The sequence below is a fragment of the Geotrypetes seraphini genome, chromosome 6 (assembly GCF_902459505.1).
Source record: "Geotrypetes seraphini chromosome 6, aGeoSer1.1, whole genome shotgun sequence".
Taxonomy (NCBI): domain Eukaryota; kingdom Metazoa; phylum Chordata; class Amphibia; order Gymnophiona; family Dermophiidae; genus Geotrypetes; species Geotrypetes seraphini.
Window position 1 is genome coordinate 225,345,948 of NC_047089.1, and position 18,534 is coordinate 225,364,481.

Consider the following 18,534-nt stretch of genomic DNA (forward strand, 5'->3'; position numbering starts at 1 on the left):
TGGAACACAAAAAAAAGGAGAAGAGAATTCCCTGACCTCTCCCAAAGAGGGGGGTGGATGAAGGTTCACCCTGAACAAGAAAGGCAGTCAAGACCAGGACATCATCCAGGCTCTCAGGCAACTTTCAAGGTGACCAGAGCTAGAAAACCCCCAGAAGTGGTCAAAATGGACCGGTGTGACAGGAAAGGACCAACACGACCAAAAAGATTGGAAGTGATGCAAAGAAACTTGATGGACCAGAAGAAGGACTCTGATCCAAAACGTCTACCACCATATTGTTTTATATTATTATTATTATTTCTTTGTACACTGCTTAGTTATAAATGGATTATAAATTTATAAAATTAAATATTCATACATATGTCTCTTTGGTGGCACCTCTCATTTTTGTAACCTTATTAATCAACTTTTCTTTGAATTTTTATTTTCACACACATCGGTGTTCATTTAGAGCTCCTTTTACGAAGCTACGTTAGCGGTTTAAAGCACATAATAGCGCGTGCTAATTTGCCAGATGCACTAGCCGCTACCACCTCTTGATCAGGCGGTGGTTTTTTGGCTAGCGCAGGGGTTAGCGCGCGCTAAAAAGTTGCGTGCGATAAAGGAGCCCTTAATGTGAATTTATTTTTCTATCATTTATGTTATGAATATCAGTATTTCACTCCATTATGTTCATTGGATGCTGTTTTTAATTGCATACTTAATTCTTTATATACATTAGTATGTCATATGTTTATTAAAATCTTTATATACCGCATATACAGCCAAAAAGGATCAAAGCGGTTCATTTATTCATTTTAATCATATGTACTTTTTATACACATCAGCACGTCACACCATTATGATAATTTGTTATGTTATTGTAATTATATATGTACTTTTATTCAACCAATTCTGCTTTTTATTTATATAAAAATTTCTTTATTTATAAACTCCTGATGCAGATGGTTCTCGCTGAACTATGGCTCATGTCAGGTCCAATAAATTCTGTTTGATTGTTCCATAATTGGATGGTCCTTGGTGCTCTTTGTTTCCGAAATATGGCAGTATAGACAACAACTATTGCGAGGGTCACAAGGTAGGGGTGCATATTCCTTGTCTGGATTACCATTCGACCCTTTCACATCCTACATATAGTTCTACTTGTTCTTTATATTCTGAAAATGCAATTATTAGTCATTCCGTCGATATGATTGATAAAAAAGGCAATGAATCTTTCCCATATTTTTAGTGTGGTAAGCCCATAATTATGGGATGCTATTCCAGACACTGTTTGACAATCTTGTCCTTCATATGTTTTGTAAGAATTTGAAGGCCTACTTTTTCAAAGGGCCTTCTCAGGTTTAAAGATGTAGAATTGTTTTACTGTTTTTTATTTTGTATGCTGAAGAATAGATTGTATTAGGGAATGTTATTTTTGGTCAATTTTATGTAACTTTCATGAATGTTTTTATGTAACCTGCAAAGTTCTTTGGATATGTGGGATATAAAGAAGGACTTTTGAGATCAGAAATTCATTCCAGGATAGGCAATGCCACGCCATCAGTAGGTGGTGTGAAACTTTGGAATGCTTTACCGGGTTCTTTGCGATTATGTGCATCTAGATTTGGTTTAAGAAATTGCTGAAGACACAATTGTTTGTGAATGCATTTATGTAATGTAACACATGTACAAGAGATTAGAGGTGTTGCAAGGTGGGAATAGAGGCTTTTTGATGGCACAAGTGAAACTGTGTAATTGTCTGTTTAAAATTTGGGGCAGTTATCCGATTGCTGATGCCTTTTTAAGGAGATGTAGAGTAAGGTAGGTGTGGTTTTGATGATTTATGTACCGTAAGTATTGCTTTTATTTTTCATGCATTTATAAACATTTTTAAAATAAACTAGCTGATGCCCCGGCGTTGCACGGGTATTTAATTATAGCAATAACACTGTAAATGGATTCAAATAAAGATACTTTATAGTGGTGAATGAAATTATTTTTTTACAGCTTAATAAAAAGTACAATATTCAAATTATAATGTGAAATATTTGACAAAATGAATACAATACAACTAACGCAAAACGTGATTATAAACAACAATTTTAGTTTCACCTCCTGGAGCAAGAACATATAAATTCTTGGGTGAACCCACCCTTGAGCAAGCAACATAGAGTTGTGGGCCGCGAGACCCCCAGAACATATCACCCCAGGTAGTGAGGGATCTGCATACCAAGTTTCGTTCAAATCAGTCAAGCCGTTTTTGAATTACTGTGAGAATGGCAGCTTTTTACATTTTTTCCATTGACATGAATGGGTGAAATCGTGTGCAGGTGGGCCGCGAGACCCCCAGAACATATCACCCCAGGTAGTGAGGGATCTGTATACCAAGTTTCATTCAAATCGGTCAAGCCGTTTTTGAATTACTGTGAAAATGGCAGCTTTTTACATTTTTTCCATTGGCATGAATGGGTGAAATCGTGTGCAGGTGGGCCGCGAGACCCCCAGAACATATCACCCCAGGTAGTGAGGGATCTGTATACCAAGTTTCGTTCAAATCGGTCAAGCCGTTTTTGAATTACTGTGAGAATGGCAGCTTTTTACATTTTTTCCATTGGCATGAATGGGTGAAATCGTGTGCAGGTGGGCCGCGAGACCCCCAGAACATATCACCCCAGGTAGTGAGGGATCTGCATACCAAGTTTCGTTCAAATCGGTCAAGCCGTTTTTGAATTACTGTGAGAATGGCAGCTTTTTACATTTTTTCCATTGACATGAATGGGTGAAATCTGATTTTCTGTTTGTAGCTCCGCCTATGTGTGCAGGTGGGCCGCGAGACCCCCAGAACATATCACCCCAGGTAGTGAGGGATCTGCATACCAAGTTTCGTTCAAATCGGTCAAGCCGTTTTTGCGTGATCGCGGCACATACACACATACATACCTCCGATTTTATATATATAGATTAAACAATGTTTTATTCAGATACGTAAATGGTCATGCTCACTGGCAAGTATTTATGAGCTGAATAAATTATATACCAATTTTAATACATGCTGAGTGAACTTTTAGAAAACAAGTGAAAGCAGCTGTTTACAGAGGCATTTGCTGTCCAGATTTAATTTGTTGCTAAGACTGACTTATGGATTTGAGAAAGAGACAGTATGCAGGACGTTAATGAATGATTAATGAAGCTAGCAGTGCACCTTTTTAAATGTTTATCATTTAGTTTATCTGTACGTTGTTATTGATTTTGCATTATGTATGTGATATTGTACTCTGCCTAGAAACTGGTGATAGAGTGGACTACAAATCTTTTAAATAAACAGATTAGGGGCATTTAGTGCAACATTTTTTCACACCCCCTTGTTTACCCCCTCTCCCCTTCCCTCTAAGCTACCAGGAAGGAAGGGGCAGGAGCACCATGGGCCTGCTGCTCTAAAATCTGAATAAAGAAATGGCAGAAAGGCATTTCAGACCATTTCTCCAGAAATTAAGCCCAGCACAGGGTTACCAGATATTTTAAAGGGGGTGTCTGGACAGCTTTCTAAAATCGGAGTTCTGTCGAAATCCTATCCAATCAGTTGTTGGAGAAAGCGACCGACACATGCGTACAGCCGGCAGGGGAAGTCCCAAACAGCTGAGTGGTAGGTAAAGTGCTGAAGCAGCTTCCTGCCACTCAGCTGTTCAGGGCAGGAAGACTAGGCGCTTTTTTTTTTTTTTTTTAAATGGGCGCCCATTTTTTTAACTCATGCTGGGAACATCAATCCCCCCACCCCGAACTTTAAAAAAAAACACACAAAAAAAAACCCAACAACAAAAATCCCAAAAACCAGCAGAAGGAAAGCCCACTCCCTCCTGCCTCAACCACCTAGACCCCCACCCTCACCTTTAAAGAGCAGCAGGAGGGATGCCCACTCCCTCCTGCTACCGGGGTTCCTGCGAACCCCTGACATCCTCCCACAACCCCGTACCTTTTAGATAACAATGTGTCAGGTGGGCATAGGCACGCCCTCCTGCCAGCAGCCCCTGCCTCTTCAAAATGGCATCTTCCCCCTCCTGCAGCATCCTGGATGTACTGGGAAGGGCTTAAAACTCTGGCCCAGGTGCCTTGAAAATGAGATCCTTAGCCTCCCATACAGCATGGAATGATTGGCCACTCATTTTAAGAAGCGGCTCATGTTGATCAATGGTGTTATGTGTTTTAAATAGCTAGTATGCAGTAGTGCTGCCCGAGTCAGAGAAAAATATTTTGATTCACCCTGTTGAATCGATTTTTTGATTCGATTCACTTTCAATGACACAGCTTTTTAAGTCTAAACATTTTATTTAACCAAGGTAATATCATGTCAAAAATAGGAACATCTAAACTATTATTCAGTAGAAAAAATTTAGTTTGTTCAACCAAATCCTATCTGAACTTCTATGAGTGAATGCAGAACATTCACTCATAGAAGTTCAATGTCCAGACAGGATTTGAGCAATGTCCAGACAGGATCTGAGCAAACTACTGAATAATAGTTTAGGTACAATGAAAGTAAATAGCTTCCCCAGAGCATCCCCAAAGAAAGGGCCCACGGGTGCCATGTTTACCTAACCTGCTCATTCTTCACAGCATTGAGAGCAGGCTCCTCTGCTCCTAATGCTGTGCCTTCCTCCCTGTGCTGCTGTTGGCATAATTAAAGGTTTAAGGCACATGCAGATAGGCAGACAAGTAGAAAACTGGCTGGAAGGGAGCTGATGCAGGCAGGTGGGTGGTGAGCAGGAGGGAACCAGGCTGGAAGGATGCCCTCACTGGAAAGGAGCTGTTGCATATGCGCAGCTCTGGCTTGCTGAAAGGGAGCAGATGCAGGGAGTAGCAGATGAGAGTCCTAGAGCGACATCTGGGCTCAAGCTACCACAGCTCCTGGAGCTGGCCCTCTGTAACCATCCTTATATAACAGTGTGAGGGTGGGAGGAAGAAGAAAGTGAGCATGCTCAGTGGTGGCCACCCCTTGCCTGCTATTACAGATAGTTGTAGCCTCCGATTGAAACCAATGAACTCAGCACAATATTTCCCATAGTGCATCAGGATAGGATAATCATAAATCATGGCTTGGCCTATGTCTCTTCTTGGAGCTGAGCGCATCTAGAGAACCTACAAAAAAGTGTTACTGCATAGTAGAGAACTACACATTTAAATGACGGCCGACGCTGACTTACCCTATATGGTTATCTCTTCTGTAATGGGGAGAGACATCCCCATTCCACTCCTGCCACTATTGCAGTGATTTTGTAGGTAATGTACATCAACGTCATTTATTAATATGAAAAACCATAACAGGATTAATAAGGGCCATAATGTTAAGTGGCCACAGAACAATGCCAGATAGACAATCTTAGTAACAGCAACAAAGATGTGTCAGAGAGGCTTCACAAATGGAAGAAGCAATAGAAAACGATATTTAGGTTTCTTTATTACTTCTGAAAATATATAGACCAGTGGTTCCCAGACCTGTCTTGGGAGCTAATGCTTCCCAATTCAGGGAAAAATTTTTTGATTCATTTCAATTTGATTTATTGAATTGATTTTTCGATTCACTTTCATGGCGGGTTTATTTTGTAGCCGCTTCACCCACCCCCAGGGTGCTGTGGTGTAAACAAGAGACTTTTCCTCTCTCTGTTAGGTCCTAGCTCACGCTCACTGTTCACCAGCTCTGGCAGGATACACATTGCAAATCTGACATATTGTAATCATAAGAGAAAATAATTTTTTTTTTTTTTTCTATCTTTTGTTGTCTGGTCATTTTATTATTCAAATCATGTTGGTCCCAGGCTCTAGTTTCTGTTCGTCTTCTGTTGACTTGCTCTCCAGGGTCTCCTGCCCATTTGATGTTGTCTTCTTTCTCCATGCTCACCATTCATCTTCCATCGCTGTACCTTCCCTTCCATTGTCATAGCCAACATTTCTGTTCCTTTCCCACTGTCTACTATTTCTCTCTCCCTGCCTTGTGCCCTGTGTCAAACCTCTCTAATCTCCTCCATGAAGCATCTCTCCCTTCATCCCCTCTATTATCATGTGCAACATTTCTTTCTCTCTCCATATGTACCATCTCTCCCTTCCCCCCACCCTATGTCCAACATTTCTCCCTCTCTTCTCCATGCATATTTTTCTCCCCTCCACCATATGCAGGATTTATCCCTTATCACCCCTTTCTACCTCTGTTGCATCTCTCCCTTCCTCTCCTCCACCCCTTTTCCAACAATTATTCATCTCTCCTTGCATCCTTGTACAGCAGCTTTCCTCCCTCTCATCCTCCTGTGCAACAGCTTTCCAACCCTCCTTCCAGCCTCTGCTTGCCAGCCACCACTGCTACTGCTTTAGGAGACCTGGAGGTATGGCAGAACTCACTGAATCAGTAAGTCCATTTTTTTTTTAAACAAAAATCAATTCAATTCACTGAAGTGAATCAATTCAAATCGGCAAATTGGGCAGCACTACTGGGAGCCAACTGATTTATATACACTCAATAGTAAGTACTATCAGCTTGACTGCTCTATCAGCGACTTGTAAAATATTATTGGCATCATGAAAGTACCTCTGCCCACTACAATTAAAATATAAATATTTACCTGCTCCTCCTGGTTTAGGTTTAGGTTTTGGTGGAAGTGTTTTCGTTTCTGTTTAGAAGAAAAAGTACAGAAAGATAGTGAGTAGTACTTAAACCTAGGAATGGACATATTTTTTTAAAAAAATATTCTTTATTCGTTTTGAAATCAAATACATAGTGCAAACAAATGAACAATTAAGTAATATAACATACTGCACTCTATTCCAACAAATTATATAGATTTGTATTAGCCCCCCCCCCACCCTAACCATCCCCGATCCCTCCTGGATGCGTATCACAATCTTTCATAAAACAAAGGGAAATAATGTTAATAATACACATTTATATCTTACAATATTTTAACGGGCCCCAAATTTCCTTGAATTTGCTATTGTGTCTCTTGAACATACTTTTTATACAAATCCATGCCTCCCCCTTGGTGTTCTCGTTAGCAAGAGGGGAATTCCATTGAAGCTCCAATCACTGAGAACCACCATACTTTCTATGAATGTGTGCCATCTTACTTAGTCCATTTGAGCAATCTGCCTCATTATATTTATAGCTCTGTTATTGTAGATATTTTAATTCAGTTTAACTGCCAGGCTTTCAGGGGACCCTTATACTGGTCTGTGTGCTCAGGGAAAGGATTTTGAGGAAACTGTATATTTTGGCCTGAAACACCACAGAATTTTTGTGCGCCCACCTCTGCAGTCAACCTCAGCAATAACATTTACTGAGAGGTCCATTAACTCAGTTTTCTATCAAGTGAAACAAGATTTGATTCCTGAAACAGAATTACAGTAAAACCTTGGATTGCAAGTAACTTGGTTTGCAAGTGTTTTGCAAGACAAGCAAAACATTTTATTAAATTTTGATTTGATATACAAGCAATGTCTTGCAATACAAGTACATACAGTATACACGCGTCACATCATCACAACTGAGCCGATGGTTCTTCTCTCTCTGATGCTGCAGGAGTGTAGCGACTGTTCTAAATGAGCAAAGTCTTGCAATACGAGTACATACAGTATACACGCCTCACATCATCACAACTGTACCAATGGTTCTTTTCTCTCTGATGCTGCAGGAGTCTAGTGACTGTTCTAAATTAGTTAAGTCTTGCAATACAAGTACGTATAGAATTTTGTATTCATGTTTTTGGGTTGTGGAACGAATCATCTGAGTTTCCATTATTTCCTATGGGGAAATTCACTTTGATATACGAGTGCTTTGATTACAAGCATGCTTCTGGAATGAATTATGCTCGCAAACCAAGGTTTTACAGTATTTTCACCAGAAAGCTCCCCCCCCCCCCCCAACTCCCAAACCGGTATGATTTTTTTTTTTCAAGACTTTGGGGTGGGGGATCTGGTTCTTTCTACAACCAGCATCTTAGTATCTATCAGACAAATTTGGCCAGATTCTTGGGCCCAACTGCAGATTTATTCATGCGACTTAACTGTTTAACAAGCCAATCAATGCCAATAACTGCCAATCATAAACAAATATAAGCCAATCATAGAGTCAAAAAATATATATAAAGAACCAGGGTTTTTTTTTTTTTTTTTAAATGACATCATTCATAGAAGTTCCCTTTTTACCAGGAGCTGTTAAAGTCGCCATTTTGCAGTAAAAGACTGTTGAAGCTGCACTTTTAGTATGATTTCTCCGGCTTCAGTATGGTAACAGCATTTAGCTCACCCAAGACCCTGAGGCAGCCAGATCGGCAAAACCTACAGCATCGGACATTTTAAGGGGAGCGTTATGGACTCATCGAGGGAATCTCAGGCTGATGATCATCTGTTCCAGATAAATATTTTGTACAGCTGTTTGATGTTCAGCATTACTGGTAATTAGGACTTTTAAGTTTGTTAAATCAAGTCACAGGAGTGCCACATTATCATCATCATATATTTATTGAGAATCATGGGACATGTACTATATTAATTTTTTTTTCCCCCGCTCAGAGAATAGTTAAGCTCAGGAACGCGTTGCCAGAGGATGTGGTAAGAGCGCATAGCATAGCTGGTTTTAAGAAAGGTTTGGACAAGTTCCTGGAGGAAAAGTCCATAGTCTGTTATTGAGAAAGACATGGGGGAAGCCACTGCATGGATATTGCTACTTCTTAGGTTTTGGCCAGGTACTAGTGACTTGGATTGCCACCGAGAGAATGGGCTACTGGACTTGATGGACCATTGGTCTGACCCAGTATGGCTGTTCTTATGCTCTTACATGTGCCAAGTATAGGATAATTAAGCCATTGTAACATCACTGATGAGGTTGGCTCTGAGGCACTATGGAATGAGGCATTATGACATCACAATTAGAGAATGAAATGGTGGTTGTTACTTGCGACTAGCCGCGAGTAGCTGCGGGTAACCCGCAGAAACAGGGAAGAAAAAATAGTGGTCTTTGCGGGGACGGTGACAAGGCCATTCACCGCCCCGTGGAGCGGTGAATGGTCTTGTCTCCGCAGTGAGGCAATCACGGTTTGCGCGGTCCATCAGCCCCACCCGCCCGATCGCAGCGTTCCACCATTTCCCTCCCTCCACCTCACCTTATATGCAGAGTTTGCCGGCTTTCTTTTTCGCCCTGCCGCATGCTTTCAAAAAGCTGCGCACACGCGGTTGCTGGAGTTAATCAATCTTCTCCTGTCCTGCAACTTCTGTTTCCGGTTGCGTCAGAGGAGAACATTGAACATAAGAACATAAGAAGTTGCCTCCACTGAGTCAGACCGAGGTCCATCTCACCCAGCGGTCCGCTCCCGCGGCGGCCCATCAGGTCTGCGACCTGTGAAGTGGTTTCTGACCACTTTTATAACCTACCTCAAGTTCTATCTGTACCCCTCTATCCCTTTATCCTCCAGGAACCTATCCAAACCCTTCTTGAACCCCTGTACAGAGTTCTGGCCTATCACTTCCTCCGGAAGCGCGTTCCATGTGTCCACCACCCTCTGCGTAAAAAAGAATTTTCTAGCATTTGTTCTAAACCTGTCCCCTTTCAATTTCTCCGAGTGACCCCTAGTGCTTGTGGCTCCTCTCAGTTTGAAGAATCTGTCCTTATTTACTCTCTCTATGCCCTTAAGGATCTTGAAGGTTTCTATCATGTCCCCTCTAAGTCTCCTCTTCTCCAGGGAGAACAGCCCCAGCATTTTTAACCTGTCAGCGTATGGAAAATTTTCCATACCTTTTATCAGCTTAGTCGCCCTCCTCTGCACTCCCTCGAGTACCGCCATGTCCTTCTTGAGGTACGGCGACCAGTATTGAACACAGTACTCCAGGTGCGGGCGCACCATTGCGCGATACAGCGGCATGATGACTTCCTTCGTCCGGGTTGTGATACCCTTTTTGATGATGCCCAGCATTCTGTTTGCTTTCTTTGAGGCTGTCGCACATTGCGCCGATGGTTTCAGTGATGAGTCGACCATCACCCCCAAGTCCCTTTCCAGGTTATTCACCCCTAGCAGTGTTCCCCCCATTTTGTAGTTGAACATCGGGTTCTTTTTCCCTACATGCATGACCTTGCATTTCTCCATGTTAAAACTCATTTGCCACTTTTTTGCCCAGTCTTCCAGTCTCGTTAGGTCCTTTTGTAGGTCTTCACAGTCTTCCGTGTTTCTAACCCTGCTGCAGAGTTTGGTGTCATCAGCAAATTTGATAACCTCACATTTTGTCCCCGTTTCCAGATCGTTAATAACAGAGCAGCCGCGCGTACGCGGCTTTTTGAAAGTGTACGGCTGGGCGAAAAAGAAAGCTGGCAAACTCGGCATCTAAGGTGAGGTGGAGGGAGGGAGTTGACTTAACGCTGCAATCGGGCGGGAGGGGGCTGCTGGACCGCGCGTATACCCAGCTCACATTAGGAAGGAGGGAATGAAAGGGAAAGAGATTCTGGGCCAAGGGGATGAAGAGGGAAAGAAAGAAACCCACAGCAGGAAAGAAAGGGGAGGACAGGCAGGTGAGCCAGATGCTGGAAGCGGGGGAGGGGGGAAAGAAAGAGGGAAAAATGCTAGATGGGGTTGAAGAGAAGAGACACATTGGTGTGGAAGAGGAAGAGAGGGAAAATCTGGACACAGGAAGGTAACAGAAACAGAGGAAATTATGTGCATGGGGGCATAGGGACAGAGACATAAAGGGGACAAACATGCCATGGGGATGGTATATGGACTAGAGGTCTGCACGGGAACGGGGATCGCGGGGATCCCGCGGGTTCCCCCCCTGGCCCACGGGGACGCCCCCTGGCCCACGGGGATGCCCCCCTGACCCACAGGACTCCCACGGGGACGCCGCCTGGCCCACGGGACTCCCACGGGGATGAAAACAGCCTACCTAAATTTTGGCGATGCAGGCATGCAGCTTACAAGTCCGGCATCGCGGCAGGAAATAGCCATGCTGAGCAGTGAGCTCAGCACGTACACAGATGAAAGCCTTGCTTGCTGATTGGTCCGGCGGCCCCGCCCCACCGTGCCGCCGGACCAATCAGCAAGCAAGGCTTTCATCTGTGTACGTGCTGAGCTCATCTCCTCTCACCTCCTACATCCAGTATCTACCCCTTCCCACCTGACATCTCAGCCGCCGCCAGACTGATGCAAAGCCTTCCCTCTGATGTCAGCTCTGACTTCGGGGGAAGACTTCTGGGTCGGCTACATATGGCTTGCTGCAGGCTGCCTCCAACCCCTGCTGTTATCTGGACTCGAATGAAGTGGTGGAAGGGAGTTCATTTTTGGACACAGAAGTCATGAACTGGGGAGAGAGGAAAGGAGGGAAAGAGATGCTGAGGTGGGGGAGGGAATAGAAAGGGAGAATTGGGTGTGGGTGTGTCAATGAGCGGGAAAGAGAGATGGTTGTGTACACACGGCAAATGGAAGAAAGAGGAGAATTTTTGGTCGTAGGGAGGAAGGTACAGAATATGATAGGGAAGAAAAAGATGAGTGAGAAATGTGGCAAGGGAACAATGGGGCAGATTGAAAGGGATGCAAGAGGGAGGAATATTGGACAGTGGTGAAGGGAATGGAGGGAGAGATGTGGCATAATGCTGGAGAGGGGTGATAGAAGGAGAAATGTTGGGCGTGGGGCTGGTGGGCAGGCACGAAAGATGAGAAAGAGATAAATGCTGGACCATGGTAGGGGGAACCAATGGACAGCAACAGAAGAATTTACAGAAGATGGGAAAGCGGAAAAAAGAAACTGGGACCAACTTTATGGAAAAATAAGTCTCCAGACAACAAAGGTAAAAAACGGAATTTATTGACTAAAATATGTTAGCTTTGGGAAATGTATATGGCAGATGTCTTTGTATTGTGTTCAAAAGAAAAGGAAATGCATTTCTGGTTTTATTTCTACAGTGTTGAAGTACTTGTTGACCCTTGCTGTGACTGGTGGGGATCCCCAAGCACCGCCAGCAGAGGACCTCCTCTAGAGATGGCCAGAACTCTCCTCCACCAAGCGCAGCAGTCGCTGGCAGCATCCATGAGCCACTGAGGTGCCAGCATCTGTGACTCAGGGACGCTACTGCTGCCTGCCAAGCTTGGCAAAAGGGACCCCCGGCCAATTGCAAAGGAAGTCCTCAGCTGACAGTTTGTGGGTTCTCATCAGCTGAGTATTTATATTTTATATTTACATTAGAGGTTCTGGTAGAAACCCATTTACAAAGTATGTATTCTTCCCAATTAATTTTTCCAAATTAGTAAAGTCTCTTTGCTTATTTGTAAATGGGTCTCTACCAGAGCCTTTAATTCAGTAGCATAATTAAATAAAATAACTATTTCTGAAGTTTATAGGGAAGGGTGGTGACGGAGGGGATTCCTTGCGGGGACGGAGGGGATTCCTCGTGGGGACGGGTGGGGACGGAGGGGATTCCTCGCGGGGACGGGTGGGGACGGAGGGATTCCTCGCGGGGACGGGTGGGGACGGAGGGATTCCTGACGGGGACGGAGGGATTCCTCACGGGGACGGGTGGGGACGGAGGGATTCCTCACGGGGACGGGTGGGATTTCTGTCCCCGCGCAACTCTCTAATATGGACACAGGGGGGGCAATGCCAGATACATAGGGGAGATATTAGAAATGGGGAAAATAGGAACACAGACGCGAGATTGTTTAGGGACCGAGCTCGCAGGCTCCAGCGGCTTGCACAAATTACATTGTAATGTGCCACGAAAGTAAGAGGGAGGGAGGGAGGTAGATAGCTGCGCGAGAGGAGCTGAAGGGTAGTAGAAAGGAACAGATGGTGAAGAAGGGAGGGAAGTATGGTGGTAGAAAGGAATAGAACAGACATTGAAGGAGGGTGGAGAGGAACAGACCCTGAAGGGAACTGTGGAAGATAGAGTGGGGAGAAGACACTGGAAGGGAAGAAGACAGATGCCAGACTATGGGGGAGCAGAGGGAAGAAGATGGGTGCCAGACCAATTGGGGGGGTGAAGGGAGAGGCACAGTAACCGAGCAAATGGAAGATGCAGAAAGAAGACACACAGTGGATGGAAGGAATTGAATGAGAAGATGAGTAAAGCAGAAACCAGACAACAAAGGTAGAAAAAAAATTATATTTATTTTCTTTTTTTTTTTTTTTGCTTTAGTATAAAGTAGTATATTAGTTGTGTTGATGAAAATTTATATGCACTATCATTGATCACCTAAAAATATTTTATAAGTCTCAAAATATGTTCAATTCACGAATATGACTTATACAAAGTGAACATTCAGACCCACAACTTTATCCCAGTGAACAAAGATCACTGAGTAGCTGTGCAGAGAGACCATCATAATGTTCACAGTCTCACCTACCAGAACCAGTACAGAGCATACAAAAAACCAAATCTGTGTAGAAAAAAACAGTAATGACTTATCTTGGTTTATGGTGGGAAACAATCAACAGCTGCTCCGGTCACCTCCTTAAAGTTACAACAACATGCAAACAGATTCACTGACCCCCCGGTCGGTGAATCTGTTTGCATGTTGTTGTAACTTTAAGGAGGTGCCCGGAGCAACTGTTGATTGTTTCCCACCATAAACCAAGATAAGTCATTACTGTTTTTTTCTACACAGATTTGGTTTATTGTATGCTCTGTACTGGTTCTGGTGGGTGAGACTGTGAACATTATGATGGTCTCTCTGCACAGCTACTCGGTGATCTTTGTTCACTGGGATAAAGTTGTGGGTCTGAATGTTCACTTTGTATAAGTCATATTCGTGAATTGAACATATTTTGAGACTTATAAAATGTTTTTAGGCGATCAATGATAGTGCATATCTATCTATCTATATACAGTGGTGCCTCACACAACGAACTTAATTGGTTCCAGGAGCAAGTTTGTTATGCGAAACGTTCGTTATGTGAAACGCGTTTTCCCATAAGAATACATGTAAAAAAAAATAATTCGTTCTGCAGCATAAAATATGCTAAGATGACATAAAAAAAGATAAATTTTTGGTTATTATTTTTATTTAGATACATCTAAAAACATAATTGTTTTTTAAAACAACACACATTTTTTAAATTTAAAGACAGACTAAGTAGAGTCTAATTTTACAGTGAGAGAGGGCAGAGTCTCAGCGGCAAAAACTGGGACTTAACTGTTCATTTTTTTTTTTTTTTCTACCGTGTTTCCCCGATGATAAGGCAGGGCCATCAAATAAGACAGCCCCCCCTTTTTAGAAAAAAATGTAAAATAAGGCACCCCCCCGCAAATAAGCCACCCACCGATACCTGCGCTTACCCGAATCGGGTGGTACGGTGGGTGACTCCGTGTGGTCCCTGGCACCCCCGACACGATCGGGGCAAGAGGGAGCCCAAGCCCTCTTGCCCCCCGACTCCCCGACACGATCGGGGCAAGAGGGAGCCCAAGCCCTCTTGCCCCCCCGACTCCCCGACACGATCGGGGCAAGAGGGAGCCCAAGCCCTCTTGCCCCCCCCCCCGACTCCCCGACACGATCGGGGCAAGAGGGAGCCCAAGCCCTCTTGCCCCCCGACTCCCCGACACGATCGGGGCAAGAGGGAGCCCAAGCCCTCTTGCCCCGCCGATTCCCCAACTCCCCGACAATATCGGGCCAGGAGGGAGCCCAAGTCCTCCTGGCCACGGCGACCCCCTAACCCCACCCTGCACTACATTACGGGCAGGAGGGATCCCAGGCCCTCCTGCCCTCGACGCAAACCCCCCCTCCCCCCAACGACCGCCCCCCCCAAGAACCTCCGACCGCCCCCCAGCCGACCCGCGACCCCCCTGGCCGACCCCCACGACACCCCCAACCCCCTTCCCCGTACCTTTCTGTAGTTGGCCGGACAGACGGGAGCCAAACCCGCCTGTCCGGCAGGCAGCCAACGACGGAATGAGGCCGGATTGGCCCATCCGTCCCAAAGCTCCGCCTACTGGTGGGGCCTAAGGCGCCTGGGCCAATCAGAAGAGGCCCGGGAGCCTTAGGTCCCTCCTGGGGGCAGGGCCTGAGGCACATGGTCGGGTTGGGCCCATGTGCCTCAGGCCCCGCCCCCAGGAGGGACCTAAGGCTCCCGGGCCTATTCTGATTGGCCCAGGCGCCTTAGGCCCCACCAGTAGGCGGAGCTTTGGGACGGATGGGCCAATCCGGCCTCATTCCGTCGTTGGCTGCCTGCCGGACAGGCGGGTTTGGCTCCCGTCTGTCCGGCCAACTACAGAAAGGTACGGGGAAGGGGGTTGGGGGTGTCGTGGGGGTCGGCCAGGGGGGTCGCGGGTCGGCTGGGGGGCGGTCGGAGGTTCTTGGGGGGGGCGGTCGTTGGGGGGGAGGGGGGGGTTGCGTCGAGGGCAGGAGGGCCTGGGATCCCTCCTGCCCGTAATGTAGTGCAGGGTGGGGTTAGGGGGTCGCCGTGGCCAGGAGGACTTGGGCTCCCTCCTGGCCCGATCGTGTCGGGGAGTCGGGGGGGCAAGAGGGCTTGGGCTCCCTCTTGCCCCGATCGTGTCGGGGAGTCGGGGGGGCAAGAGGGCTTGAGCTCCCTCTTGCCCCGATCGTGTCGGGGAGTCGGGGGGCAAGAGGGCTTGAGCTCCCTCTTGCCCCGATCGTGTCGGGGAGTCGGGGGGGCAAGAGGGCTTGGGCTCCCTCTTGCCCCGATCGTGTCGGGGAGTCGGGGGGGCAAGAGGGCTTGGGCTCCCTCTTGCCCCGATCGTGTCGGGGAGTCGGGGGGGCAAGAGGGCTTGGGCTCCCTCTTGCCCCGATCGTGTCGGGGAGTCGGGGGGGCAAGAGGGCTTGAGCTCCCTCTTGCCCCGATCGTGTCGGGGAGTCGGGGGGCAAGAGGGCTTGAGCTCCCTCTTGCCCCGATCGTGTCGGGGAGTCGGGGGGGCAAGAGGGCTTGGGCTCCCTCTTGCCCCGATCGTGTCGGGGAGTCGGGGGGGCAAGAGGGCTTGAGCTCCCTCTTGCCCCGATCGTGTCGGGGAGTCGGGGGGGCAAGAGGGCTTGGGCTCCCTCTTGCCCCGATCGTGTCGGGGAGTCGGGGGGGGCAAGAGGGAGCCAGGCGGAGAGAGGGCAGTTAAGCGCAGTGCCTGCGCGGAAGGATGCAGCTCGGGCGACTTCGTTGTGTGAAACGAAGTTCGTTGTACGAATCAAGACATAAAGTTCGTTGTGCGCAGCGTTCGCTGTGCGAGGCGTCCGTTATGCGAGGCACCACTGTATATATAAAATCGGAGGTATGTATGTGTGTATGTGCCGCGATCACGCAAAAACAGTTTGACCGAATTGAACGAAACTTGGTATGCAGATCCCTCACTACCTGGGATGATATGTTCTGGGGGTCTCGCGGCCCACCTGCACACGTGGGCGGAGCTACAAACAGAAAATCTGATTTCACTCATTCATGTCAATGGAAAAAATGTAAAAAGTTGCTATGCTCACAGTAATTCAAAAACGGCTTGACCGATTTGAACGAAACTTGGTATGCAGATCCCTCACTACCTGGGGTGATATGTTCTGGGGGTCTCGCGGCCCATCTGCACACGTGGGCGGAGCTACAAACAGAAAATCAGATTTCACCCATTCATGTCAATGGAAAAAATGTAAAAAGCTGCCATTCTCACAGTAATTCAAAAACGGCTTGACCGATTTGAACGAAACTTGGTATGCAGATCCCTCACTACCTGGGGTGATATGTTCTGGGGGGTCTCGCGGCCCACAACTCTATGTTGCTTGCTCAAGGGTGGGTTCATGCAAGAATTTATATGTTCTTGCTCCAGGAGGTGAAACTAAATGTAAAATTATGTTCTTACCTGTTAATTTTCTTTCCTTTATAAGTAGCAGATGAATCCAGAGACTAGTGGGTATAGCTCACATCGACCAGCAGGTGGAGATAGAGAAACTGATTAACAGTTGGCTTTATAGCCTGGTGTTCCTCCTGTTGATTCAGTTATGCATCTTGCCCAAGCATCCCGAGAAAGGAGAATGAGCATCCACAAAACTTCATTCCAGTAGTAAATATGTAACTCAGAAATGTAATAAGACAATTACCAACCGTTCCCCAACTGAAACGACCAACTAACACTCAGACCAACTGTCCACTGGGGAGGGGCTCTGGATTCATCTGCTGCTTATAAAGGAAAGAAAATTAACAGGTAAGAACATAATTTTACATTCTTTAGCAAAGCAGCAGATGAATCCAGAGACTAGTGGGATGTAGCAAAGCAAACTCAAACTGGGTGGGAAGACAATGCCGCCTCTGCCAACACTGTAGCGCCAAAAGATGCTTCCGCACGGGCCGCTACATCTAAACGGTAATGCTTCGAAAAGGTATTCCCAGACGACCAAGTGGCTGCCCGGCAAATTTCCTCCAGAGACAAACCACCGGACTCCGCCCAAGACGTAGCTAATGCTCGAGTCGAATGAGCACGAAGGTGCTCCAGGACTTGCTTCCCCGCCAACAAATAAGCTGAAGCGATAGTCTCTTTGACCCAACGAGCAATGGACGCTTTAGACGCAGCCATACCCTTGTTTTTGCCGGCGAATAACACAAAGAGATGATCTGACCGACGAAAATCGTTAGTCACCCCCAAATAATGTAGCACTATCCGTCGTACATCTAGCAGCCGCAAAGACGAAAACCGTGTACCCCAATCCTCCTTCCGAAAAGATGGGAGGAATAAACTCTGGTTCACATGGAATGAAGAAATCACCTTTGGAAGGAAGGACGGCACAGTCCGTACCGATACTCCAGCCTCCGAAAAACGTAAAAAGGGTTCCCTGCAAGAAAGCGCTTGTAGCTCCGACACTCGTCTTGCAGAAGCCATAGCCACCAAAAACACTGTTTTCAACGTGACATCCTTCAATGTTGCTGCCGACAGAGGCTCAAAGGCGCCGCCTGCAACCTTCTAAGAACAAATTTAAGATTCCATGCTGGACAAATTCGCTTTACCGGAGGGCGGAAATGACGAACCCCTTTGAGGAAACGGACCACGTCCGGATGAGAAGCGAGCGTCGAGCGAGACACCCGGCCCCTGTAACAGGCAATGGCCGCCACCTGAACCTTTAGCGAGTTATAGGCTAACCCTTTAGATACGCCTTCCTGCAGAAATTCAAGAACAGCCGACAGAGATGCCCGGAAGGGCACAATCCCCTGCCGTCTGCACCATGATTCAAAAATCCTCCAGACTCTCGCATAGGAGGCCGAAGTCGAAATTTTCTTAGCTTGAAGAAGAGTGGCAATCACCTGTTCCGAATAGCCCCTCTTCCGTAGCCTTGACCGTTCAATAGCCAGGCCATAAGACCAAATTGGGCCGGATTTTCTATCGAGATTGGACCCTGAGTCAGTAAGTCCGGAGTCACCTGGAACGTTACCCGATCGCCTGCTGATAGCTGAATCAGATCCGCGTACCATGGCCGACGCGGCCAATCTGGAGCCACCAGGATCACTCTGCCCTGAAAGCGAGAGATGCGTTGTAATACTCGACCTATCATGGGCCAAGGTGAAAATACATACAGAAGGGAATTTGGAGGCCACGGGAGAGCTAATGCGTCTACC

The 18,534-nt window shown here is 46.4% G+C and overlaps 1 protein-coding gene across 8 annotated transcripts in view; it reads right to left on the reverse strand.

Moving 5' to 3' along the window:
- Positions 1–18,534, reverse strand: part of LOC117362176 (CD99 antigen-like) — a 161,698-nt gene that overhangs the window by 68,185 nt on the left and 74,979 nt on the right. For all 8 annotated transcript variants that reach the window (XM_033948126.1, XM_033948124.1, XM_033948122.1 and 5 more), the window contains one exon: positions 6,591–6,638. In XM_033948126.1, coding sequence (XP_033804017.1) covers positions 6,591–6,638 — 48 coding nt within the window. The remainder of the gene's footprint in view (positions 1–6,590; positions 6,639–18,534) is intronic.